Genomic DNA, 24215 nt, shown 5'->3' on the forward strand with positions numbered 1-24215 from the left:
AGCCACTCGCAAACAGTGGTTCTGGGCCTTTATACCTTTACATATTTCTATCTTTATCCTTTCTCTCCTTGTTTTCTGTATCCAATTACCTTGTTCCTATATTTCTATCTATATCTCTTAATTAAAGGCTTTCTTTTCAACATTTTCACAAAAATTATTTTCGCCGGGTATCATATTATTTCTTTCAATATCGGTATTGTCTGTGGCAATTGACGTGTGGAAGCATATGTGAGTTATTGCTGTTTCGTCCGATCTCGTGTGTCTGCGTGTCGACGACAAAGACGACGAGTCTCCCGCATTATCGTTGTTTCTTTGATAACATCTACTAACCGACTAACCATCTTAGTCTTAAAGCCTACGACCTGAAAGAAGATACAACAGTATTAGATGACGCAGGAGGATTCCGCAATGCCCGTGTCGCACGAAGACCTACAGATGGCGGTCGACAGAGACTTCCTCGAGGTCGCCTCGCCGTCTAGAAAACGCGCCGAAAGCGAAGTCTCCAGGTACTACGACGCACAGGAGCCGGCCAACGGTCCTGATTCCGACCTGTTGGACGGAGTCCGGTCTCTTTCGCTATCTCTGATACCGGATGCCGAGTTTTTACCCGTCAATGGCTCTTCCTCCTCGACAGCCGGCGAGAGCGCGAGCTATAGACCCCCCGTGAGCAGCGTTGGAACAGCAGCTGCGCCGCCAACATTGCCGTCTCTTCAGCGTCGCGACAGTGGAAGAGGAAGAGCTATAGCTAACGAACTTCCTAGAAAATCTTCTTTGCCTATGCCAATTGCTCCTTTGAACTTCCAACATCACCATCGAAAGAACTCGTCTTCTGGGTCGATATCACGTATTTATACCGCCGGTGCGGGTGGTGGTGCTCCCTCCCACGTTCGTCAACCGCTTAGCCAGGAGTTTCTTCGAGGATTGGCGTCGACCGCCACCGAATCTACCTCTGTCGCATCGGAAACTCTACAAAACTCTACACCTCCTTTCACCTCCAACGAACCCGCCGGAACAGGATTGAGCGGTCGAACTAGAAGTTTATCGCGGACGAGAAGTTTGTCGTATATGAAGAGGATGGAACCTGAATTACCCGACTTTATGGTCTCTGCGCCTGCAAAGGTGATCATGTACGGCGAGCATGCTGTCGTCCATGGAAAGGTACCCTTCACCTCACTTTCCCTACCTCGATGAATCACAGCTAATGAGAAGCTACGCAGGCCGCCATAGCCGCCGCCCTCTCCCTCCGCTCCTACCTCCACGTCCACCACCTCCCCCGCGACAACCGCACCGTAACCCTCCACCTCGCCGACATAGACCTAAACCACACCTGGGACATCGAATCCCTACCCTGGGACTTCTTCAACTCCCCCACCAAAAAGCGAATCCACTTCGACACCGTCACATCCCTCGATCCCGAACTCCTCGAAGCCCTGCAACCTTCGTTGGCCCCCATAGTGAACAAGTACCACTCCGCTGCCACAGCTTTCCTCTACGTCTACCTCTGCCTCGGATCGAAGCATTCCCCTGCTTCGGTGTTTACGCTGAGAAGTACCATCCCGATTGGTGCCGGCCTCGGATCGTCAGCGAGTATCACCGTCTGCCTTTCTGCGGCGCTTCATTTACAATCAGGAATGCTAGTCCGTCCATCCGCCAAGTTGTTCGAAGAAGAATGTACCCGCCAATTAAAACGTATCAACGACTGGGCTTTCGTTGGAGAAATGTGTATTCACGGAAATCCTTCCGGAGTCGACAATACCGTTGCGACAGGTGGTAAAGCCGTATTATTCCGTCGGGGGGATTATTCGAAACCACCGGAAGTGAAAAGATTAGAGTATTTCCCGGAGTTGCCGTTGATGTTGGTTAATACTAATCAACCGAGAAGAACGGCGGAGTTGGTCGCTGCGGTCCATGGGTTGAGAAATTCACATCCGACGACTTGCGGGTTGATGCTCGATGCTATTGATAACGTGACGGCGGAGGCGATGATGTTACTTGATAACAAGCATTTTAGACCGGACGATAGTCACCTTACTAGACTGGGCGAGTTGGTTAGGATTAACCACGGTCTCCTAGTTAGCCTGGGCGTCAGCCATCCAAAACTCGAGAGAGTCCGACAAATCGTCGACGGAAGTGGAATCGGTTGGACGAAGTTAACGGGAGCAGGTGGCGGTGGATGCGCATTCTCGGTATTAAAACCTATTCAGATGCCTGGCGATGAGGCGAAGAAATTGAAGGTTGAGGAGACACTGAAGGAGGAAGGGATGGTGACATATGAGGCTACGCTGGGTGGTGATGGGGTTGGAGTGTTATGGCCGGCCATGGTGGGAAAACAGGAGGAGCGGACTGCGATTACGAAGGAGATGTTTTTGGCGGCGGAGGGGGATGAGGGGGTTGAGGCGTTGGTTGGGGTGAAGACGTTGGGGTCGGGGAGGTTGGCGTGGGGGTTCTGGAGGGAGTGGTTGCCTGAGGAGGCGTGATTCTTTCGTCCGGAGCTGACTTGCTTTCGTTTCTTTCTTTGGGAGGTTGGATCACATATTTTTATTGATATCGAGGACTTTAACACACTACGAACGCCATGCATTACATTGGATAGGAGCGGATTGAACTCACTTTTGTGTCTTTTTATTCTTTGACTGATTTGATTGATTTGTATGGTGGGTTGGACCAATGGAGTGGGAAGAAAAAGTCCCGATGCTTGTTAAATATTAACAGACTTTTGGATTATCATGTTAACTGTGGGGGATACCGTTCGTTATATATGATGAGTGACTGCTCTATATTCGCCCCACGGACTAGTACTTTTACTACCGTCCCCTAACCACTAATCTCCGCCCCGGCCGTCATCCCCGTCCCCTCTGCTGCTCCCTATAATCCCTAACCTTATCAACAACCCACCTCTCCCCTACCCCCTCAAACTCCCCGAAAACCCTCCCCCAATCCAACCACAACTCCCTAGGCGTCTTCCACGCCAAATCCTCGTTTCTCAAGAACAGTCGTATCAGGTGTCTATGCTTCTCAACCGGTACTTCGGGATCGTTGAAATATGCAGTTCTATTGTGTAAGATCGAGAGGTTGTTCAGAAAAACGAACGAACCCCGGGATAACGTGTGCGTGATGCTGAATTTTTGGGAGAGGGATTCGAGGAGGGTTAGGGCGTGTCGTTGACGGGAGGTTAGGGGCGGGATGGAGGTGGGGCGAGGGTGGACTTTGGAACCGGAGAGTTGGCGGGGGGAGAGGGATGCTAAGATTCGACCCATCTTTTGCGGATTGGGGGGTGGAGGTGAGGATGATGGGGAGGGGTTTAGAACTGATGCACGGGGCGTGCGGTCTCCATCTTCACTCCCACCATCCCCCTCTTCATCTTCTTCATCATCCGGGGGGGTATAAAACAACAGCGGCCTGGTATGAAACGGCGGGTTATAACCGTACGTATCGAACGGCCAGTCCGGTGCTGCGAGCGTATGGATTACATCCGGATTGTGTTCTGCGAGGTAGTTGTAGATTTTGTAAAGCGAGGCGTAGGAGTTCGAGCCGCCCGAGGAGGAAGCGGGGGAGAGACAGTACATGCAGAGGATGTCGGTCGCCATGTCGTTGTGGAAGACTTGGGCGTGGTTGTTGAAGAGGGGGGTGGGGTTGGGGGGGAGGGAGTGGGAGTGGGCGTGGAAGATGTGGATTAATCTTGCGCCGTCGTCCCGTTGTCGTCCGCGAGTTTCTCCGAAGTAGGAGGAGATTCCGAGGAGGATAAATACATTCTCTTCATCGGTATACTCCTCACTCGGAATACCTTCTACAAAGCATATTCCCAGTCCTAAATGAACGGATTCACACGCGGCTTCGAGGCGCGGGCCGAGGGTTAGAAGGGAGAAAGTGGTTTTGTTGATTTCGGAGGGGGTGAGGGAGAGGGATTTTAGGAGGGAGAGGGCGGTGTTGATTTCGGTGAGTTCGGAGGGGGAGATTTGGATGGTGTATTCGGAGGGGGAGGTTGGGAAGGTTGAGGGGTCCCAGAGCATAGGAGAGGGGGGGAGGGAAGGGGGCCAGCCTTCTGGGACGGTTTTTTCAGGCTGCGATATGGAGGTTTTGGTATTAGAATTATTCTCAAATTTATAACCGAAAGACGGAAGGAAAGAAGGGGAATTAACATACATAGTCCGGCCTCTCCGGTAAATTTTTGTAAACCTCCTGTGACTCTTTTAAAAGATCTTCGAGGTCCCTTGGATAGTAGTCCCCGTATAAGGGGACATAAGGCGTCGTTGTCGTCGACATGGATGTTTTTATGTTACCGAAATGGAAACAATAGATAGTTTGCGTTGTAGATGTTGTATTTTTCTGCGGGGGTGAGGAACCTCGAATGTTAATGTTCGGGCGCGGTGGTATAGATCCATGGAAGGGTGTACCCGAGGTTCGAGACGGAAAGACATGTAAGTACTCGTGAGATCGAGTTTCCGAAGTCTACATTTCGTTGAGCTTAAATCTTTTCTGAAATCGAGCATGTCATTAGAATTCGGTAGGCCTAGTTTTTGGAAAACATGGTTTAACGTTTATAATTTAGAGTGTGGCAGTGCAAGGCTGCTAGATGGAACTATGGAGATGAAACTTTAGGTAACTACTTTAAGTTGGTGGTGAATAGCGAAATCGAGGATGCTATATTGATATTCTCTAACTTAGATCTATTTTCAGTCGCAATCAGGCTGCATGAATGGGGTTTTGGTTGTCTCGTAATGCCATGGCCGGTCGGTTTTTGAGATTTATAATATATCATTCATTTGGCCTTTATAAACATTTTGTCGGAGAAATGCCGGGACGGAACGATGTTTGCATACATGGGTCCTGTCACCGCGTGATTGTAATTACTTGAGCATATACCTTAAAGATATATATAGGTTCATTAAATTTATAATGCCAACTAAGCTAGAACTCAGCCTAGGTTTGCAGAAACAAATCTGTGAGGCCACTTAATATTATGTATACTTAGCGAATATACCAGGGCCTTTTGCTATTGCTTTACCTAGATGTCTGCGCCTACGAGTTTATTTTCCAGCTTGGTCATTCGATTATATAGTCGTAGGGAAGTTGGGAAGAAGCAATAACTTTCCCTCGCGGCTTTCTAAATTTCGAAGGAGGATATTGGATTGCTGACTAAACCACTACGGCTGACAATTAAGAATAAAGGTTGATATATTATGATTTTGCACAAGCTGTTCGCCTGTTGCACAACCTACCAAGAAGGCGCGGATGTAGACTTTTCTGAACACATTGAGTCTATTTGTGGGTACAAGAAAAAATCCATTGTTGCTATTAACCCTACTATGTAGTTTTACATCATGTGCCCAGCTCCGGAGCTATTCCGGCAAGGATGAATATTCGAAATAATCAATAATGTCGGGATTTTTCGCTCGGAAATATGGGGTGGCTCCAGCTGAATTAGGCCGGGAAGATTTGCTGTTGATCCTTCTTAGATACGTCTCCTCCGAAACCTCTGGAACGAATTCGTAATCTTCTGGATCCGGGGTGAGGTTTCTTCGACCTAGCGTCGAAATAAGCGCTGACGGCTTTGTATGCGCCGAGGCAGGCAGCTTTGTCTACAATGCTGGCTAGAAGCTAGCGCCATATTGGACTAGTGTATCCGCGACGGCTGGTAAATCAAGGTCGCAATATTTATCTATCGCGACGAAAATACTCAGCCTTCGCAAACCTGCGCCCTTCCTGCGAGGTTTGCACTTCGCAGCTTGCGCCTATTCACTTGGCTGAAAGATTAGTTCGTTAAATTCGCAAAACCATGGATTGACACCAAAGTTCCTATAAAAGTTGTAAAATTTCCATCGCTGGGCTCTCAATTAGCGATATATATCGATATATCGTAGCGCTCTGGATTAATAACAATATCGCCGTCTATTCGGCGCAAAATATACCAACGACCGCCTCGGCTCCACCTTTCGTTGAGCCGTCCTAATTCTTTCAGCTACAGTATACTCGTTCCCCCCTTCTCCTCCCCTCAGTCTCACCGATGTCTCGATAATCTCTTCCCCATATATCGACCATGACGGCTCTACTCCTGCGAGTAACCTTATACGACGTGCAATGCAGCGAAACTGCTCAAGCCTCCGGCTTTTAGTGATCATAGGCCAGAAATTTGGTCCGGAATTTTCTGGTAGATACAGGGGAGGGTATGCCGTTGGAAGCCAGGAACTTGTGATGCAGGGCATGGCTTTGCAATTTGAATAAGGCTATATGCGGGGGGGGGGTTTGGGAAGGCTTTGGACTGCGAATTCATGAAGTTGGGGTTGGGAAGTGAGTGCTGGCTTGTGCAACAGCTTACACAGTCCAACATCCTACAACACAAAGTCGTATCATGCTAGTGGGCCTGATTCAACCATGGAGACCTATCGAACCGAAGTAATTCGATATTTCTAATACATAACCAGCCCGAGTTATAGTCTCGAGGCTGGGAAGCCTAAAAAATGACTCAAAGTCGACAAAAATACAATATAATAACCTGCCGCACAACATTACACCCCTCCGAAACCTCACCTTGCCCACCTTCACGAAGCATTACCTTTACCCCACAATTACCTCCTCGATACTCCATCCAATCTCATAAAAATTACATCTCCGAGGTCTCATATACAAGGGCTTTTATATCCCGTTTCAAAATTGAATCAAATTTACTGGTTCTATTGTAATCGAGTTTCAAAGTTTTCCAGTGAAATTTGCGACAGTCGGGAGGCCCACGAAGCGACAACGCCTAATACTACTGATTCTTGATTTGAACGATTGATACTTCAAGATCTGAAAGAAACCCCATTAAATTCTATGCTACCATGTTTTCTTGATGCGTACGATAGTGCTTCGCATCCCAAAAGAACTTTATGATAAACCACCCATAACGCCACAAACGAAAATAAAACCACAAAAACATATCAAAGAACAAAAACTTCAAGGCTTCCACCCAACCCCTCCCTTCAACCATTTCGAATTCAACCTCCTACCCCACCTAACCCCCCACCAAAACCCCTTCCAAACTCTAACCCTCCTCAACCCCCTCCTAGCCATCGCAACATCACTACTCCACAAAAAGCTCTGCGTCGACCATTCCCTCAAAGCCCATGCAGTCCCTAACCCCGGAACCGCACTACTAACAATAGCCCCAACCATCCAATACATTCTCGCGTCGAAGAAACGTTTGATATACTCGACTGTATCGAAGATGATGTACCCACCGCGATGGCCGATTAAACTTGCTCTACACCAAAAGAATTGAAAGGAACCGGTGGTTTGCATGAAGACCGTTGTGAATAGGACTAACGTTGAGATAACGTCAATACCGGCTAGAACGCCATTCATCTGCCCTCGAAACTTTTTGGATCGTAGGTAACCTAGAAACCCCTGTTCGTCTATAATATCGTCCGTAAATCTCTTTTTAACAGGACGGTAGACGATAGGGTAAAGTGCCGATTCTACGAGTCCGGTGAATGTACAGAAGACGAGGAACATAACGTAACTAAAACTTCTGCATCCGAGACCGACGGTTGGGGTGTTGTAACTGATATACCAGGCTCCAAGGACGGACATTCCAAGTGTTAACCATGCGGCGAGCATATGTACGAATTCCCATTTGTTGAAATAATTAATCGAAAAGGTTCGATTCTCATAACCCAACCAGTTATCATCGACACAGCCCTTAGCAACACGAGCCCAATCGACAGGTCGCTGAATACGTTCCGGGTATCGCTCCAACATGGATAAAATCGGGTGTGCAACTCCATAATGCCACCGTCTACGCCCTTGGCCCACGAACTTTGTAAACGTAATCTCATGGTTGTGGATGATTTCCATCAGCTGATTCAAAAGTTTGACGACATGTTCGCTGTCAACATTGTTTCGATCGATGATGGCGGTTGCGACAAGGACGGGGAGCCAGCCCATGAGTAGTCCCAGGGCGAGATTATGGGCTGTAGCGTTATCACCGACGTCGCCGAAGGCTTTGTACATCGATATCGCCAGGGCGAAAAAGTACCATCCTAATGAAGCCAAAACAGGGACTACACCGCGTTTACGGCATCGGCGGATTTCAACGGCGACGAAGGTACGATATTTGACTAGACCGGGTCTTCGGGCTACATCGTCATCGAGGAAGAGAGCCGATAAAATATTTCCGCGGAGAGTGGGTTCGGAGATTGGTAGACGGGAGGAGAGTTTGTATTGGTTCATGACGCAGAGGATGGCGAATGAATCACGGACGGAGGAGAAGGTTGAGTTATCGAGGTCCAGATCTTCGGGGACTCGGATGTCTCGGTCTAGATGTTCTTCTGAGGGACGTTGAGTTACATTGGCCACGCCGTCGAGTTCGATGTTGTTTTCTTCATCATCCGCGTCTTTCGGCTGCGTATGTGTACCGTTATTACGAGGACGCCTAGGGACACCGAGGTCGGCAAGAGTGGCCGCTCGTCCTATTGCGCGGAGATTCCAGAAGATATATGTGAGAGTTGCAAATGGCGATCCAATCCATCTGAATATCATGAGAATAGTATGTCCTCTTTTATTTGATTCGAAGGGTAGGGAGACGATAAGTCCGAAGAGCGGTAATATCCATGTAGTCAAAGTATCCGATATCAAAGGCCATTGGTAAAGTCCGGATGTGGCGCCACAAACGGATACTACATCGCTGTAAGATACGGCTAGAGGGTATGATATCCTTGTTGGACGGACCCGAGTAGTCTTTGATGCGTCTATTAAGATCCGTGTTATGTTCTGAGAATCAGCTGGTAAGTTCGGGTCGACTAGGTCTGGGTTGAGTTTGAAGAAGAGGCCATAGTCGAAGTTGGTGATGTGATTTCTCCACAGCCATGGAGAATCGGTGTAAGTGGTATTTCTGAAGTATTGGGTGCAGTCACGGTCCGTGAAATCGAGAGAATCTTGTTGGGCGAGGGCGAGGGTGAGCAGGGAGAAGGCTGCCAGTATTCTTGGCAAGAGCTTCATTTTGGGCGCATTTGATGATGCAAGTCGGAATTATTGATCAAGTTAAGTTTGGAAAAGTGCATGGATTAATGACATTGGTGAGAGATGTGATGAAAATGAGAGAAAGAGAGGAAACATTTGTAAAGAAGTCGAGGTGAGTCCTTAAGTATAAGATTTCGCCGTCGACAGCAGCTTAGGCCTGAAGGTTATCCATCCCTCCACATTCATCATTTAGGACTAGACTACTAAAGAGTAGACCGCCAATCCGATGCCTGTGGCACCCACCGTTAAGAATTATCAGGATCCAAGAAATAATCATTTGCCAACGCGGATCAGATCGGATCCCTGCTCTTTAGTGCCAGGTGCGTTGAAATTGTTGCCTTTTTTGGAGTGCCGGCAGATCGAGGCAAAGTCCAGGATCTCGGTCGAGGCTTGTTTATTTGACTAAGCTCATGCGATCTTAGGTTCCGCTGAGCCTCTCATCCTTAGACCAAGCTGAAAAAATATATTCATAGGATCGTAGTGTCATTTTGGATAATGGATGGGCGGCCTTGTCGATGGGGCGCATATGCTGGTTGCACAGATCGTGCAATGATGATGTCCTCTCGTAGCGGTACGAAGATATGAAAGTTCATGATGACTGGATGCAAACAAGGCTGTCTCTCACTTTTGTAGAAATGAACGAGCACGTGCGCATTTAGGAAATCCCAAATGTAGACTTTTTGTAAGATGTTTCTGTCGGGTGAAAATAAAAAGTCCTGTATTCTTTGCTCCGAAAACGCCAACACTACAGCATAACCCACTCCAACTCCTCCACCAGGGCCTCCAGCGGTAATTCTGCGCCGACATCGCCCTCGCTCGCTCTGAGTCGAACAAAGGAGTTTGAATTATCATTGTCGTCATTCCTTGTCACAATCAGAAAAATAATCGCTTTGTATAGAAAGACCATAAAAAAAAGAAGACCTTTCCCGTTCCCTCGAAGACTTTATAAAAAAATACCTACATCATCGCTAGTGTGATATGCAGAAACCCGTCTGGGTACATCGCTTCTCTCATTAATTCCAACAAGGGCGCGCTTAGCGGGAGTACGATGCCGTGCATGACAGGACGGGCGAGTACTACGCTCCGTTTGGACGGGAAGATGATAGGGACGAGAGAGTTGAGGGCTGAGCCGAGTGTTTGTGCGTCGCCACCTATGAGAAAGTGGTACTGTCAGCATTGCGACAAGTGCAAACTAGGCCAGCCATCTAGGAAGGGAAACACATACGTATGGTCCCTGGCTGCCTCGTTGGTACGCTGCCCTGGATCACTTGACCTGTCTCTGGGTTATAAACCCTGATCGGGATGTTCTTGACCGTTATACCCGAATGATTCAACAATTTATCGGTCACACCCCAGAACCTGTCATAGTCATGATCCTGCAGACTGGCAAACAGTTCTCGAGTATCGCTAGGACTTAGACTCATTACAGCCTTTGCCGTCCCATTCCGAGCGAAATCAGCTTCTTTGATAGAGTTTATGAAAGCATCATGTGTGGATGTAGGCGTAAGAGTGGTCAAGAGATCGTGAGGATATGAAGCGAATCGAAGAGTAATCGTCCACGGAACAGGAGCAGCGCCAGGTTCAGGGTCGGCAGCAAGAGGAGGAGAGCCTAGCCTATCGTGATTCGTGGGAGGTAATGGAGGTGTCTTTGTCGGATCTAGGGCGGTGTAAAAGTCATAGAGTAGACCAATAGGCCAGTGCCTATTTCCATGTCCAATCAGCATCTAGCGATATATCCATCCATTCATTTCTTTGGATCGAGATGGGAGCCAGGGAGGAGTAAGTACCATCTCAAAGGAGCATTGTCCACCTCAAACCAGGCACTCTCCACGGTTGCCACAGCCTTGTTTATTAAAAAGTCCTCGAAGAACTTATATATCCTTGGCAGATAGAAGGGTAAATATGCGACTCGGTCGGCTTGGAACTAAAGACAGATGGTTTGAAGCTGTGAATCAGCCCTTCTATCCATGGAATCTCAGCAGGAAGCCACTTGAAGTGAGTTCTTTCATTGATTCGAAGGAGAACCTACATAATATGGATCGGCCTTGTCGAAGATGCGACATTCGCTGGGGTCCAGCATGACCTTGAAGGGGATACTGCCATCCCAGACAGCCCGTCGCACCGCGTCTGCCATCCCGCCGCCAAACCCGATCCAGTCGTTCACCGTTACTTCCTTCCTGTTATGCCAGGCCACGCCTTCTTACGGTGGCCGAGAAGTCGTCCGTCTATTGTTTACTAGGATTTTGTCGGGGAGATGAGGCTGAAAATAGAATGAGGATGGAAGATGGAGGAGGACGAATCCATGGAGGGGCATCGGTTCGCTTCCATTTCCTGTTTGGTCTTCAACGTCCGCCGCAACACCAAAAATTCTGACCTTTCCAATTGCAACTTCAACGACCTCGTTACTTCTCTTCAACAGGAACTTCATCGACGGGACCGGCGCCCTGTTCGGATTCTTCACAATGCCTCCTGCACGGCTACGGCCGAATAGCCTGCTATCAGGGTGCTCCAATCTCGTATGTCTAATACCAACTTCGATGGCAATGGCTCCTGGACAGGACAGTACTAACATTTCTACAGACCCGTAACTTCCTCGTCTCCTCCCCACCTTCCATCACCCGTCGCACCATTTTCAGCGTCCCGGTACTCGAAGGTGTCAGTACTAAGCTCGAAACTGGTATTGCACCGGTCTACTCTCCTCAGCAATTCCAAATCGCCTGGAAGGAATACCAAACCCACATCATCGACCGTCTGAACCTAGTTACAGCCGGAACAAATCTACAAAACCAACATCCACTCCAAGTTGCTATTCTCACTTCTCGTGACTCGGATCAGGCAGCTACCTTTAACTATGCTTCCATGGCTCACAACAATCATTTCTTCTTCCAATCTTTGAGCACCAGCCCCACCCGTCCGGAGTCAATATCAGTCCTCATGCTCACGATTCAAGAATCATTCGGCCACATCGACATCTTGAAGGAATCGTTCATCGCAACTGCATTGGCTTGTTTCTCTAATGCATTCGTCTGGCTCGTTCTCGATCATCATACTAGGAAACTTAAGATCCTAACTACCTATAACTCCGGTACTCCATACGGTCTCTCCCACCGTCGTCAGTCTGTCGACGTAAACACCACCACCCGTCCTCACCAGGATCCAAATACCTTCCCATCGTCCCTGCAGGTATCAGACTACTCAAACTCCAGCGATAACTATACCCGTTCGCTTGCCGAGGCTCCATTGAATGAAGAAGCTGCAGGAAGGGAAGGTGGGTATTCACCACTATTGTGTGTGAATGTGTGGGAACATGCTTGGCTTGTGGACTATGGGTTTGATAAGAAGGAAGAATATTTGAAGAATTGGTGGGAGGCCGTGGATTGGGGTGTTGTGTGGAATAGGCTTGAGCCCCATGGGTTTGGAAAGAAGCCGGATAGGCAGATGCATGGCGGTCCAGCACCTGTGAGGGATGACAGCGGTGGAGATGCCGGTGGCACAAGATTGGCGGATGAGGTCGCAAGACGGACTGGCTCGAGATAAAGCCTTCTGAAAGGGGAGTAGATAGAAGAGGGGGGGGGGATGTATTAATTGTATATAAATTGTATGATGAGTTTATGTATAAACCTTGCTACCAATTAACTTAGAGCGCGCATGGATTTTGAGTAAACTGGTGTCCAATATAATACCTCTCTAGTTTTTGAAGTTCGAAGATAAATGCACACTACGTTTATCCCTAATCTCTAATATACATGAAGAGAAAAGATTGGCCATGCGGATCAAATATAAGCAGCTTGACCGAGCGTGCCAACTGACCTGGGGTCTCGATATATTTCCTTTCGAGCATTATTCTGGACCGCCGGGTTCGCCGCCGTTTGAAGCAATTGAGGCAGTGCCAGAGCCTTGCCTACAGCAGCCGCAGAGGGGCCAAATTCAAACCAGAGGGGATCATCTAAGTTGTGCTAGGTAGTAGGCCATCCAATGACAGTTTTTCTATGGGTTCCGTCTCGAGTTCGTGTGCAGAATTTGGGGTTTTCGTCCCGTATAAATCGGTTACCGATGGGAGACTCGGAGGTCCCTCCGGGTTTTAGGCGACGGCGTGGGACTCACGCTTTGCAAGAGTGCTCCTCGATGCAAATGTGCGTTTTCAGTTGATCTTCCATGCTAAATCCAACGCCGCAGCTGTTTTACAAGAAAAAATTCATGGCGATGTATCATATTCTCACCCAGTTCCCTTGAAAGACTAAATTTGGCTGAGCATACAGAGCAAATATGGGGCTGAGCTGGTGGATACAGCCTGCCTTCCACAACGACACCTGTATGTATCTTGCTCGAGAAATGAAGGATCTTGTGTACTAGCAGGCGATTCTTCCCACGGGCTTGCCTGGGCTTCTACCTATACCTTCTTCTCCTCTTCCTCCTTCTTTACAATGTTCGAATACACCTTCAACTTGGTAATCTTCCTATTTATATATAACTTTCTTTGATCATCCTGCTCTCTCAAATCGGTCAAATCACTTAGCAGCTGACTCAAAGTTGATGACGCCGGTACGAACTGAGTTGAGGAGATCAAAAACTATGAAAGATATTTGCATAGGTCGCCGGTTCTGCGTCCTCTCGTCTATTAGCTGCGGCCTGACTAATGCTCCCATAGCTAGATATAGAATTGCAAAAATGTATTTCTAGATCATCTAGCCGATCGAACCTAATTCCCTTCTTACGGATTCTTAGTACTGAGGCGACTCCGAACTCGGCCGGCTAGAGGGAATGGGCCCGCTCAGCATTTTAAGAGATACGGTATTAGTATAGTCAGAGTCCAGGCTTTGTGCGTCCGGGCTGGCCTCGTGCCCAGACCCCTCAGAGGGGATGGGGGTTTATATGACTCCGGGTGGAAAACATCAAAATCGGTGGGGGGGCTCGATGCTTGAAGAAACCCCGTCAAAAAGTTGTCATTGCAGCGCCTTTGCTCAGCAGCAGTTCGACAACGCCATAATGGCCTTTGACCGATGCCGCCTGGAGCGCATTGCCGTAGTATCCACCTTGAGCGTTGACGTCAGCGCCTTTGGCCAGCAGCAGCTTGACAATGTTCTTGTAGCCTTGGACCGATGCCGCCTGGAGCGCATTGTCGAACTCTCCACCTTGAGCGTTGACATCAGCGCCTTTGCCCAGCAGCAGCTCGATAATGCTCTCGTGGCCTTGGACCGATGCTGCCTGAAGCGCATTGCCGAACCCTCCACCTTGAGCGTTGACGTCAGCGCCTTTGCCCAGCAGCAGTTCGATAATGCTCTCGTGGCCTTGGACCGATGCCGCCTGAAGCGCATTGCCGTAGTATCCAACTTGAGCGTTGACGTCAGCGCCTTTGGCCAGCAGTAGCTTGACAATGTTCTCGTGGCCTTCGACCGATGCCGCGTAGAGCGCATTGCCGTAGTATCCACCTTGAGCGTTGACGTCAGCGCCTTTGGCCAGCAGCAGCTTGACAATGTTCTCGTGGCCTTTGACCGATGCCGCCTGGAGCGCATTGCCGTAGTGTCCACCTTGAGCGTTGACGTCAGCGCCTTTGGCCAGCAGCAGCTTGACAATGCCATCGTGGCCACTGTACGATGCCGCGTAGAGCGCATTGCCGTAGTATCCACCTTGAGCGTTGACGTCAGCGCCTTTGGCCAGCAGCAGCTTGACAATGTTCTCGTGGCCTTTGAGTGATGCCGCCTGGAGCGCATTGTCGAACTCTCCACCTTGAGCATTGACGTCAGCGCCTTTGCCCAGCAGCAGCTCGACAATGCCATAGCGGCCTTTGAGTGATGCCGCCTGGAGCGCATTGCCGTAGCATCCACCTTGAGCGTTGACGTCAGCGCCTTTGGCCAGCAGCAGCTTGACAATGTTCTCGTGGCCTTGGACCGATGCCGCCTGGAGCGCATTGCCGTAATATCCACCTTGAGCGTTGACGTCAACGCCTTTGCCTAGCAGTAGCTCGATAACGCTCTCGTGGCCATTGACCGATGCCGCCTGGAGCGCACTGCCGAACCCTCCACCTTGAGCGTTGACGTCAGCGCCTTTGGCCAGCAGCAGCTTGACAATGTTATAGTGGCCTTTGAGCGATGCCGCCTGGAGCGTATTGCCGATCTCTCCACCTTGAACGTTGGTAGCTTCAGTAGGGTTCTGTTGCTTCATTTCCTCTTGGGTGGCGATAAATCGCTGCATCACTGCATCTTCTTGTATATGATATTCCTCTAAAGGTAAGAAAGCCCATTCGAGCCGGGGTGGTGAGTGCGAGAATGGCACTTTAGTTGTATCGTCCTGGTATGGGGAACCAAGGTCTCCTGGTTCCATGAATTCCATGCCTTCAAATTTGGCGAACAGTTTAGACCATTCAACCTCCAGGTCTGTGATATCAGAGATTTTGCAAGATCGTGCAGAACTTTCCTCCCCGAACTGATCTCGACTAGGCTCTGACTTGTAATCGTTTATATCATCTCGATACGGCAACGCCATGAATGCCAATGATCTAACATGGCTAGCAATATGTCTCGGAAGAAGCTCTGTTATTTTGCCCCTGTTTTGGGGTGTTATTTTTGCAATGTCTTCAGGCATGCAATTGCAAAAAGGGCATATGTGGGGTTTTCGCACGACAGTACTCCTTCGACTGAGAGTTAGTAGCTGTGCCTGTGTAAATCTTTCAGCGTGATGGGAATTCATGTGGTCCATGAACTCTTCCTTCCATCGAAAGGGTTCTAGTGCTTCGCATATTGGACAACGAAACATCTCAAGATGGACTCCCCACGCTATATTTGACGGGCCATGTGTATCCATATGATGAATCCAGTCTTGAAACTTGGCGAATTGAGTTAGGGACGACCGGCACTTTTCTGAGATACAGGAATATGGCTCAAGATCTGTGTCTACGTGATGTTTCCACCATCTTTCGTTCTTGGCCTGAGCTGACAAGAGAATCTCACAGCAATAAGGGCAAGTGCATTCTTTTTGTTCTAAGGCTGAGGCCGGCGGTGGAGGATATTCCTGATCAAGATCTCGTACAGATGTGCCCTGGCTCACGATTGAGCGCGGGGTTTTGTGGCCTGGAAGGGTTTCCCGAAATACTTTGGTATCTAGAGTGGAAGCATTTGTTTCGGAAGGTACCACTGCACAAGGGCCACCGTGAGGTGCAATGTATCGGTCTCGTTTGGGTTTCCTAGTATCGATATCCATTTCTCCGTGATCTGTTTGTGGGACCGCGAGGCGGTGTTTTGTTCCTGTCATCGATGGCTCTGGAGGAGAGTTAAATGGGCCCAAGTCCGTCGTACCGCAGGCCAGTTTCCTTTGATGTCGTATCTTGTAGTCAAATTGTTTCCGACGTAGAGCAATCGATTCGGCGACTTGTTCGCAAAGGGATCCATTGGCTTCCTTGAACCGATGCTTCAGTACTTTTAGAATAAAATCCTTAAAATTTACTTCGTCATCGCTGGACAAAGCCTTGGACCGGAGATTTCTACTTCGCGCCGACGACTTTTTGATGACTATTGCGAGATTCTGCAGTCTATCTAGGCTCGCGCTAGCAGCCTCTATTACTTCTCCGAAAATCTGGGCCCATCGCGTGGAGTCTCTACCCCCATCAATCGCTTGTATTTTTAATCATTCATGTTAATTAGATCCGTAAATTATTCTGAGAGTCTAGAGACAGATATTTGAATGTTTACCTTGACGAAGACTCCCTTTCAGAACCTCCAGTAGCTGGAGAACCATTGACTTGATATCATCGCTAAGTCTTAATCGATAATCCAGAGAAGAGTTACCATTCGTGACGGCGCCAATATTGCTTGCCCAAATATTTAGTCGCCCAAATTGCGTTTCAACAATATCAAATTCGTCGGATTGTTGTATATTATCGAGGATCTCTCGGAATAGCTGGTGACATTCTACCGTTAGGCTGGCTATTGAGATATGATTTCCAGTGTCCATAACAGTGTTCATGTCTTCCATGGCGATGTCTTCCATAGATTGAATCTGTGAAGCTGTCGACGGCGGGTTGGATCCTCCGCCAGCGCCCTGTGGAAGATCTTGACGGTTCATGGTGGCAGCGCGTGAATAAGGCCCAGAACTAGCATCGTTGTCAAATCCTATACGCCTCCGGCTCTTCGCGATCTCTGCCTTAACGGGGGATTCGATGTTGGAGAGAATATAGAACAGGCTTTGTGATGTGGATGCTGCATCCTATTTGATATTATAATATTACAGAGTAGCACCTGGCCAGTACTGTGACGAATGATGGATAATTTTGGCTTGTTACATATTAATTTACGTGCATGAAACACAGCCTCGTGCGGGGTGTTAAATCGATAGCAGCACGTACTTTCCTTCCCTGGACCAGCACCAAATTCGGCGATGCTACTCAAGCTTCAAGGAACTCAGTAATACCGGATAATCGATAATGAAACTCGCGGTTGACGGCACACGGCAGTGGGAACTACTGCAGGTAGTAAAAGAGCTATTTTGCAGTTGCTTGCCATGCTACGATTACCCGGTCGGTCAACAGGACTCGCTGCATGATAGTAGACATCGAACCTTCTTTCGATGTGATATAGGAATGATCCTTCAACACATTCAAGCAGATTATGAAATTTCGGACCAGTCATTTGAGAGATGCCTTCGATCGTTGGATGAACTGCTTCAAGCCTTTGAGAATATCATAGATGATGGGATCCTTACGGGAAATTCCCAAGAAGTCGAAACCAGCAAGACTCCGAAAGCTCAGGTGCGCGTCCATAAATACCCAAAGGGTGTTTTAACCATTCATTCTTATAAATCCAACCTAACGCACAACTTCGTCAAGTATCCAAAATTAGATGTTGTCAAAGATAGGTTAGCTGGAACAGAAGGGCACCAAAGTGCGATTGACTTTCTAAATCCCTATATACGCCTTAAGGAGGGTCAGGATTTTGTACCAATGATCGGGGCCATAAAAATATTCGAAAACGACATGAAACAGGTTTACAAATACTCTCCAACTTCGAATAACGAGCCTCTCCACACGAATATTAAAATGGCGTCAGTAACAATGCCCCCCTCGCAAACTCCGGATGTGGATGCTGTGGGGGAGCCTGCTTATATCGTTCGCGATATGGTCCAAAAGCTTCACAGTAGTCTCATACGCTTGTTGGGCTGTTACTCTCATGAGGCAAGACTCCATTTACCAGCTCAAGATGAAATCAACGCTGCCATCCCGGGCACTGACATTGACGTGGATCTTTATTTCTCTACGTGCATCAGCCCACCTGGCTGGCAAGGTGCAAAATGCACTGTTCAAAGCTGGTGAGTTCACATATTTCCATACTGTTCATAGCAATACCTTTAATGAAGGTACTTGTGCTTGCTAATCATGTTTTGTGCTCCTAGTCATTCAAGTGCTTGCAGTCAATCTCTGCCAGAGTTGCAGGACCTTTGTGATGCGATCCACCGGTCCCGGATGCGGAAACGGCAATTACACCTTCTATCTATAGGTGAAAGCCTCCATGATCTTTCCAACCGCCGTGAGCTATTAGACACATCCCAATTCCCAAGCAAATCGCTACGCGAGCTCCTCGATGAAGGCCACTTCTCTCACTTCGGCAGGCACAAAGTCTCTCTCAAGGAAAGGAGGATACTAGCAATAATCCTCGCTCACCTTATGCTTCAGCTTTGCAACGGACCTTGGGTTCGAGAGACATGGGGCGCCGGCAATATCTTCTTCCTTTATAATCCCTCCACCCCAAGGGTAATCAATCTCCGACGACCGTATGTTCATAGTTCTCTATCATCTAAACCAAGAGCACCAACCCCGGATAGCCTGAAACACAACGATATCGACCGATTCCATAAGTACCCCCTCATTCTTGACTTTGCTCGTCTGTTAGTCGAAATCCAACTTGGCGAAACCATTAAACCGACAGAGGAAGACTGCCCTCCGGGTACCCTTGAAGAGACACCTGATACTGCATTCTTCATGATTGATAGGATCTTTCGCGAGATATCCGATGACATATATGATGATTACAGGTCCGCTATTGACGCTTGCTTAGAATGCGATCGATTTCTCCCCGAAGCCACCTCATTCGATAATCCGCAGTTTAGAGATCTCGTGTACCAGAATATTGTTGCTCCCTTGGAACAGGAACTTTTGAAAGGCTTCAAAATTACAATACCAGAGCTCAATACTTTACAATCCGAAGATAGAAGATCCTCCAAAAAATCTACCTCTAGCTCTGGTCACACCACAGACTCGAGAAGCGGGTACAACCGGAGCCCTAGGTGTGCCCCCCAACCGGCATCTTTCGAATATGCAGAAGTCAATTCGTCGAGGAAAGAGTACCCAATTGTAAATGGGCGTAATGGGATATCGCAAGTCAGAGTAGATACGATCTCCAGCTCTGTCTCAACTTCCGTTGAAATACACCCACCCGAGTCATTCAAGATTGCGATTATCTGTCCTATGGCTGTCGAACTAGCGCCAATCTTGGCAGTTCTGGATGCAGAATACGAAGGGATTTGTTTCGCCTCTGAAAGAAACAATTACACTCTCGGACGAATCGGCAACCACAATGTGGTTGTCACTGTTATGCCCGGAATCGGCAACAATCGTGCAGCAGCTGTAGTCACCCAGCTAACAAACGATTTCAAGTTTTTAAAATTCGGGTTACTCGTTGGGATAGGTGGTGGCATTCCCGATCTACCTCACTATGATATTAGACTCGGTGATGTCGTCGTAAGTAAGCCTACGGCAGCTTTTGGAGGGGCAGTCCAATTTGATCGAGGCAAAACGCACCCCGATCATCACTTTGAAAGAACTGGTCACTTGAACAAACCTTCCTGGTTCCTGATGTCGAACCTGGAGAAGCTTATTGCCCAGCATTCAATACGACCAAGCAAAGTCGGCCACTATTTATCGGAAATGACACGGAAAAGGAATCTCATGATCCAAAAGGGATATGTCCACCCAGGCGAGGAGCACGACGTGCTATACGAGCATAACTACCGTCATAAATCGCATACTAGCGACTGCAAGAACTGCGACCAGAGCAAGAAAGTCAAGCGGGCCCCACGGGCATCCAAGGACCCCGTGGTCCATTACGGAACAATTGGGTCGGCTAACACCGTTCTCAAAGACGGTGATACCCGTGAACAGCTCAAAAAGGACCTTGGGATTATTTGTGTAGACATGGAGGCAGCTGGTATTATCGACGATTTGCCATGCTTGATAATTCGAGGCATTTGTGACTATGCAGACTCACATAAGGCGAAAAAATGGCAGCCGTATGCAGCTGCGACTGCTGCAGCATTTGCAAAGGAGTTTCTTTCTATTGTTCCACCTAATTTTAGCGCTTAAGAGTATCGAGATATCGCGAGGGAGTTGTAATATACGCTAGATTCTATAATTTTTACTTGGCTTTCGGCTATGTGCAGGCAGTTTGCGTCTAGTGTATGAAATCAAGATCCAAATTTAATCTTGATATAGTTCCATTAGCTACTATTAGTTTTGTACCCAGAGCTACTATAATGAAAAGAACGGGTTCATGGTCCGACTTTGAAGAGAGGAGAATTATATCTAAAGTCTGATAACACAGCCGGTGCTGACGACCTGGGGACTAGAAGTCGAACCCTGTTGCCAAACATTGAATATAAAAACCTACCACAACTCCCATCACAACCCCAAAAACTCTCTTCCTTTCATCAACCCTCATCACTTTCATCACCTCCACCACGTCCATCACGCCCATCACGTCCATCCTCCATTCTCCATCACTTTCATCACCTCTATAGCCTCCTAGGCTGCTAGTATTTTCCAGGTATGGCATCCCTTTAATCACCCAACCATAGTGACAGTAACAAGCATCCACAAAAAGCTAGCGCCTTCTAGTCACATTAGAGGCTCTGCTTTTGCGATACCTCCTCCATCAATTGTACCCGTTCTGCCTGCTAGGCCGTTCAAGTCTATATCACCGGATATCAATATGGAAGAGGGACAGTTAGAAGCTCTTATCTTCACGGAGTTCGGACAACTCCTTTCTTCCAGCCGTTTCAACCATGGACGCTTACGAACTCGTCGCAAGCGCTTGATTTCTGCTTTTGAAAGTCCAGCCAATGCTCATAATGTCAATTCTTTCTGCTCTAAGCACAATATTCGACTAGACATTGTTTCCAAAGGATTGGTGAGACTGGTGGAAAAATTAGTATCCAACGGTAGTCTCAAGTCCAAGCGCTCGGGGCAGATATCCAAAGGTGCCAAGGAGCCAGGTACGCTCGTTGCACCCACACAATCCCCTAAGGCTTCTGAACCGGCGAACCAGGAACATTCCCACGATTATCGGACCCGTACAGCGGAGACTAATAGCCATGAGGAAGTTCCTGATGCGTCGCCTTCAGAGAATGCTCTAGCCCTAGTGAAGCCAAACCAGGGCCAGGATGCCGTCCAATCTCCGAACGAAGGAGTCGCCTTCGGGCCTCCAGGTCAAAATATTGAGGCTCCTGTTGTCGCACCTACGGTGCCGGCGATGGTGCAGTTGTCTGTCACGCCTCTGGAGCCCCCTCAGAACATTGGAGGGGAGTATCGAGGCATTCCAAGCTACCACGGGGTGTTGGTGAGGAAGACTACAATAAAGTCCCCTGTTATACCCCCTTCCCTGTTCTGATTGGAGGTACCGCCCTGGAGATAAACAGTGGTCCTCTATTTAATCCAGGGCCCCCAGCAGGGAATGAGGGGATAAAATTCATTTCCAAGGAAATACAGGGAGCCAGTACGCCAGCAACTAGCGTGGCCCAGTTCCTAATTAGCAAGAGAAGGATGAAGAAGATAAGGAAAAAGATGAACGGATTGAAAGCAAATTTGATCTCGGCTACTGTTGTTGATTCTACGACTGGGCTGGACACTAATTATACGGTAAATACACCAAAGAAGAAGAAGAAGAAGAAGAAGAAGAAGAAGAAGAAGAAAAAGTGCACTAAAAACCAGGGCCTGCCACCGAATACTACTCTTCAAAATACGGGGATAGTAGATCCTCCAGTCGACCAGGCGAAAGTTAATCCAATAGTCACGTCTTCCTTGCCGTCCCGTCCAAGTTTCCCCGTCGCAATAGATACATCGGCTACTACTCCTGGTCACGAGAAAGCCTCTCTAGAGAAGATATCGACACTGCCAGATCAAACTATTTCGACCACCGCTGCCCCTGCCAATCCGGTACTGCCAACCCGGCTTCCGATTTCTCATGCCGGATTCATATCCCACACTGTTGACAGTATAATACACCAACACTTTCCCTCACCCGACAAGATATCCCTCCCTTATCCTGTCCAATTCGCGATATTGACAGAAACACAATACGTTTTAGAGCGTGCATGTCACAGATTTGCCAAGAAATGGCTTCCACATCTCACATCAAGCGCCCAATTCCTTTACCCAGAATCTGCGGAACTAAGCCTGTGGATCCGAACAATAGCCAATCCAGCTAGCCTTGCCATGATTTCAGCTTACGCCCTGGATATCGATTTTATGCGCACTGTGGTCAAAGCGGCTACCACAGAGAGGTTTTTAGACAATAGTACCAAATCACTCGTCCGTCTGAGGAACCAAACAGTCCATCGTCATAACTTGGACTGCAACAACTTGCATCAGGTATTGCGGGCAGGAGTAGATATGGCAATATTTCTGAGGAGCCATGACGGGGCAGACTACTTGCGAAAGATTTGGGACAAGCAGAATGAGCTAAGTACTAACTTAAAGAAATAAATTAACAATATAAGGGCAGACATAAGGTCGGCATTGCTACTTCTCTATTATGCCGAGAATAAATCATATGGATGGAGTGCCCCTGTGGTCAAAATTGGATTGGAGAGGGTAAGAGAAGTTATGGGAAGCCTCAAGTTGAGTGTGGATGATCTGAGGGCTTTGAAGCGTGAACACTTGCCTGATGGGCAGAAAGAGGAAGGACCAGAAGACGTTCCTATTATTTGCTATGAGTCTGGTGGATAGTTTAGGACGAGGATTTTGATTGCCCTCTCCAAGAGCCTACAGGATTCAAAAGCATGGAATCCGAAAGCTAGCCTCACAGAACCGCTTTCTTTCCGTCCGGTGAGTTGCATTTCCTCCATTCCAGAGAGTTCCACAAAGGTGTTGGAGTTTCATACACTAACCGAATCTAGCTATTACCACATTCGGGGATACTTGAACAGGTGATTTTCCTACTTTGAAGATTTTCTTTCGCACAATTTCTTCCCGATGAATTAAAGAACACCAATTTCTTTCCATATTATCGATACATACCCGCCGCTGCTTACAATCGCACCTGTATTTCCAATCCCCCGAATGCCGTTGTTCGAGATGACTAATTGTCATCGAAAACTCCAAAAATTTAGTTAGCCCAATAAAGAATAGTCTGGTTCCAAATCTGGAATAGTCTTTCCATGTTTAGGCAGGTATTTTTGTTGGAGCCTGCTCCTTGATTGTCACGGTTTTCTGAAGTTGGAATGGAGAATTTCCTTGTTGGAAAATTTACAAATAAATTATCGGTTAATAAATTGAATTACTATTATTATTCAAATTATACTAGATTTTGCTTTTTTTTAACTATCATTGTTTTATTATATATATACATCGTCTGTAAGTTTCGTCATTTGTTAGTGTTTAAAAATTCAGTTTTTTTTTTTGGATAAGATGGACATAGGAATGGACAAAAATCAAAGAAAGAGGATTCCGAAGTACCAACGTACGTCGGAGGAGCTGGATAGCTCGGAGGACCCCAACGACGCCCGAAGAACCACCATCGCAAATCCCTGTGCACTGGTTCCCAGCAATGCATAGCTCGTAGGTTCCTGGGGTTATAAAGTCACAGCGGGGTATCGGAACAAAGCACAGTGTTATCTCCTTTTCCCTCTCTCTTTACTCGCCGTCGTTCTGTCAGATCACCTCTCCCCCGTATGATCGATCGTTTTCCGATTGAATCGATGACTGCTTGTTCACATATCAATCGACAACTCAACCCTCCGATGATGCATTTAACGATTGCAACGCAATCATCCCCTTCACATATCAATCATGCTTCGATCGTCTCAATTGTAATTCAATCATCCCCTTCATATATCAATCATCTCAATTGTAATTCAATCATCCCCTTCACATATCAATCATACTTCGATCATCTTGATTGCAATTCTGCTACGATTGAATTTTTTTTTACTCATGCCATCACGAAACTGCATGCACG

At 47.8% G+C, this 24215-nt stretch overlaps 10 protein-coding genes across 11 annotated transcripts; 6 read left to right on the forward strand and 4 right to left on the reverse strand.

Annotated features, from left to right (window-relative positions):
• Positions 1–408: 408 nt before the first annotated feature.
• Positions 409–2477, forward strand: DFL_007938 (uncharacterized protein; the record flags this gene model as incomplete). 2 transcript variants are annotated; one of them, XM_067637597.1, is made up of 4 exons in its annotated part: positions 409–663; positions 762–844; positions 903–1158; positions 1218–2477. In XM_067637597.1, the coding sequence occupies 4 exons, from the start codon at positions 409–411 to the stop codon at positions 2475–2477; spliced, it is 1854 nt and encodes a 617-aa protein (XP_067489098.1). The 2 variants fall into 2 exon arrangements, with proteins under 2 accessions (XP_067489098.1, XP_067489097.1); XM_067637596.1 differs by having other exon boundaries at positions 409–506; positions 762–1158.
• Positions 2478–2840: 363 nt separating this feature from the next.
• DFL_007939 (uncharacterized protein) lies at positions 2841–4263 on the reverse strand (the record flags this gene model as incomplete). Its single annotated transcript, XM_067637598.1, has 2 exons — positions 2841–4061; positions 4144–4263. 2 exons carry the CDS (start codon positions 4261–4263, stop codon positions 2841–2843), a joined length of 1341 nt encoding a protein of 446 aa, XP_067489099.1.
• A 2670-nt stretch (positions 4264–6933) lies between these two features.
• DFL_007940 (uncharacterized protein) lies at positions 6934–8976 on the reverse strand (the record flags this gene model as incomplete). Its single annotated transcript, XM_067637600.1, has 1 exon — positions 6934–8976. The coding sequence occupies one exon, from the start codon at positions 8974–8976 to the stop codon at positions 6934–6936; it is 2043 nt and encodes a 680-aa protein (XP_067489100.1).
• Positions 8977–9742: 766 nt separating this feature from the next.
• Positions 9743–11131, reverse strand: DFL_007941 (uncharacterized protein; the record flags this gene model as incomplete). The annotated part of the gene is made up of 5 exons (XM_067637601.1): positions 9743–9860; positions 9959–10148; positions 10223–10698; positions 10785–10921; positions 11027–11131. The coding sequence occupies 5 exons, from the start codon at positions 11129–11131 to the stop codon at positions 9743–9745; spliced, it is 1026 nt and encodes a 341-aa protein (XP_067489101.1).
• A 328-nt stretch (positions 11132–11459) lies between these two features.
• On the forward strand, positions 11460–12534 carry DFL_007942 (mitochondrial 37S ribosomal protein mS42; the record flags this gene model as incomplete). The annotated part of the gene is made up of 2 exons (XM_067637602.1): positions 11460–11513; positions 11578–12534. The coding sequence occupies 2 exons, from the start codon at positions 11460–11462 to the stop codon at positions 12532–12534; spliced, it is 1011 nt and encodes a 336-aa protein (XP_067489102.1).
• Positions 12535–13929: 1395 nt separating this feature from the next.
• DFL_007943 (uncharacterized protein) lies at positions 13930–17055 on the reverse strand (the record flags this gene model as incomplete). Its single annotated transcript, XM_067637603.1, has 2 exons — positions 13930–16604; positions 16683–17055. 2 exons carry the CDS (start codon positions 17053–17055, stop codon positions 13930–13932), a joined length of 3048 nt encoding a protein of 1015 aa, XP_067489103.1.
• A 514-nt stretch (positions 17056–17569) lies between these two features.
• Positions 17570–17933, forward strand: DFL_007944 (uncharacterized protein; the record flags this gene model as incomplete). The annotated part of the gene is made up of 3 exons (XM_067637604.1): positions 17570–17737; positions 17816–17844; positions 17909–17933. The coding sequence occupies 3 exons, from the start codon at positions 17570–17572 to the stop codon at positions 17931–17933; spliced, it is 222 nt and encodes a 73-aa protein (XP_067489104.1).
• Positions 17934–18040: 107 nt separating this feature from the next.
• On the forward strand, positions 18041–20344 carry DFL_007945 (uncharacterized protein; the record flags this gene model as incomplete). Its single annotated transcript, XM_067637605.1, has 2 exons — positions 18041–18294; positions 18379–20344. The coding sequence occupies 2 exons, from the start codon at positions 18041–18043 to the stop codon at positions 20342–20344; spliced, it is 2220 nt and encodes a 739-aa protein (XP_067489105.1).
• Positions 20345–20969: 625 nt separating this feature from the next.
• DFL_007946 (uncharacterized protein) lies at positions 20970–21647 on the forward strand (the record flags this gene model as incomplete). The annotated part of the gene is made up of 1 exon (XM_067637606.1): positions 20970–21647. The coding sequence occupies one exon, from the start codon at positions 20970–20972 to the stop codon at positions 21645–21647; it is 678 nt and encodes a 225-aa protein (XP_067489106.1).
• A 173-nt stretch (positions 21648–21820) lies between these two features.
• DFL_007947 (uncharacterized protein) lies at positions 21821–23202 on the forward strand (the record flags this gene model as incomplete). Its single annotated transcript, XM_067637607.1, has 3 exons — positions 21821–22627; positions 22985–23083; positions 23155–23202. The coding sequence occupies 3 exons, from the start codon at positions 21821–21823 to the stop codon at positions 23200–23202; spliced, it is 954 nt and encodes a 317-aa protein (XP_067489107.1).
• Between the last annotated feature and the right edge of the window lie 1013 nt (positions 23203–24215).

The sequence above is a fragment of the Arthrobotrys flagrans genome (genome assembly GCF_004000055.1).
Source record: "Arthrobotrys flagrans strain CBS H-5679 chromosome Unknown unitig_8, whole genome shotgun sequence".
Taxonomy (NCBI): domain Eukaryota; kingdom Fungi; phylum Ascomycota; class Orbiliomycetes; order Orbiliales; family Orbiliaceae; genus Arthrobotrys; species Arthrobotrys flagrans.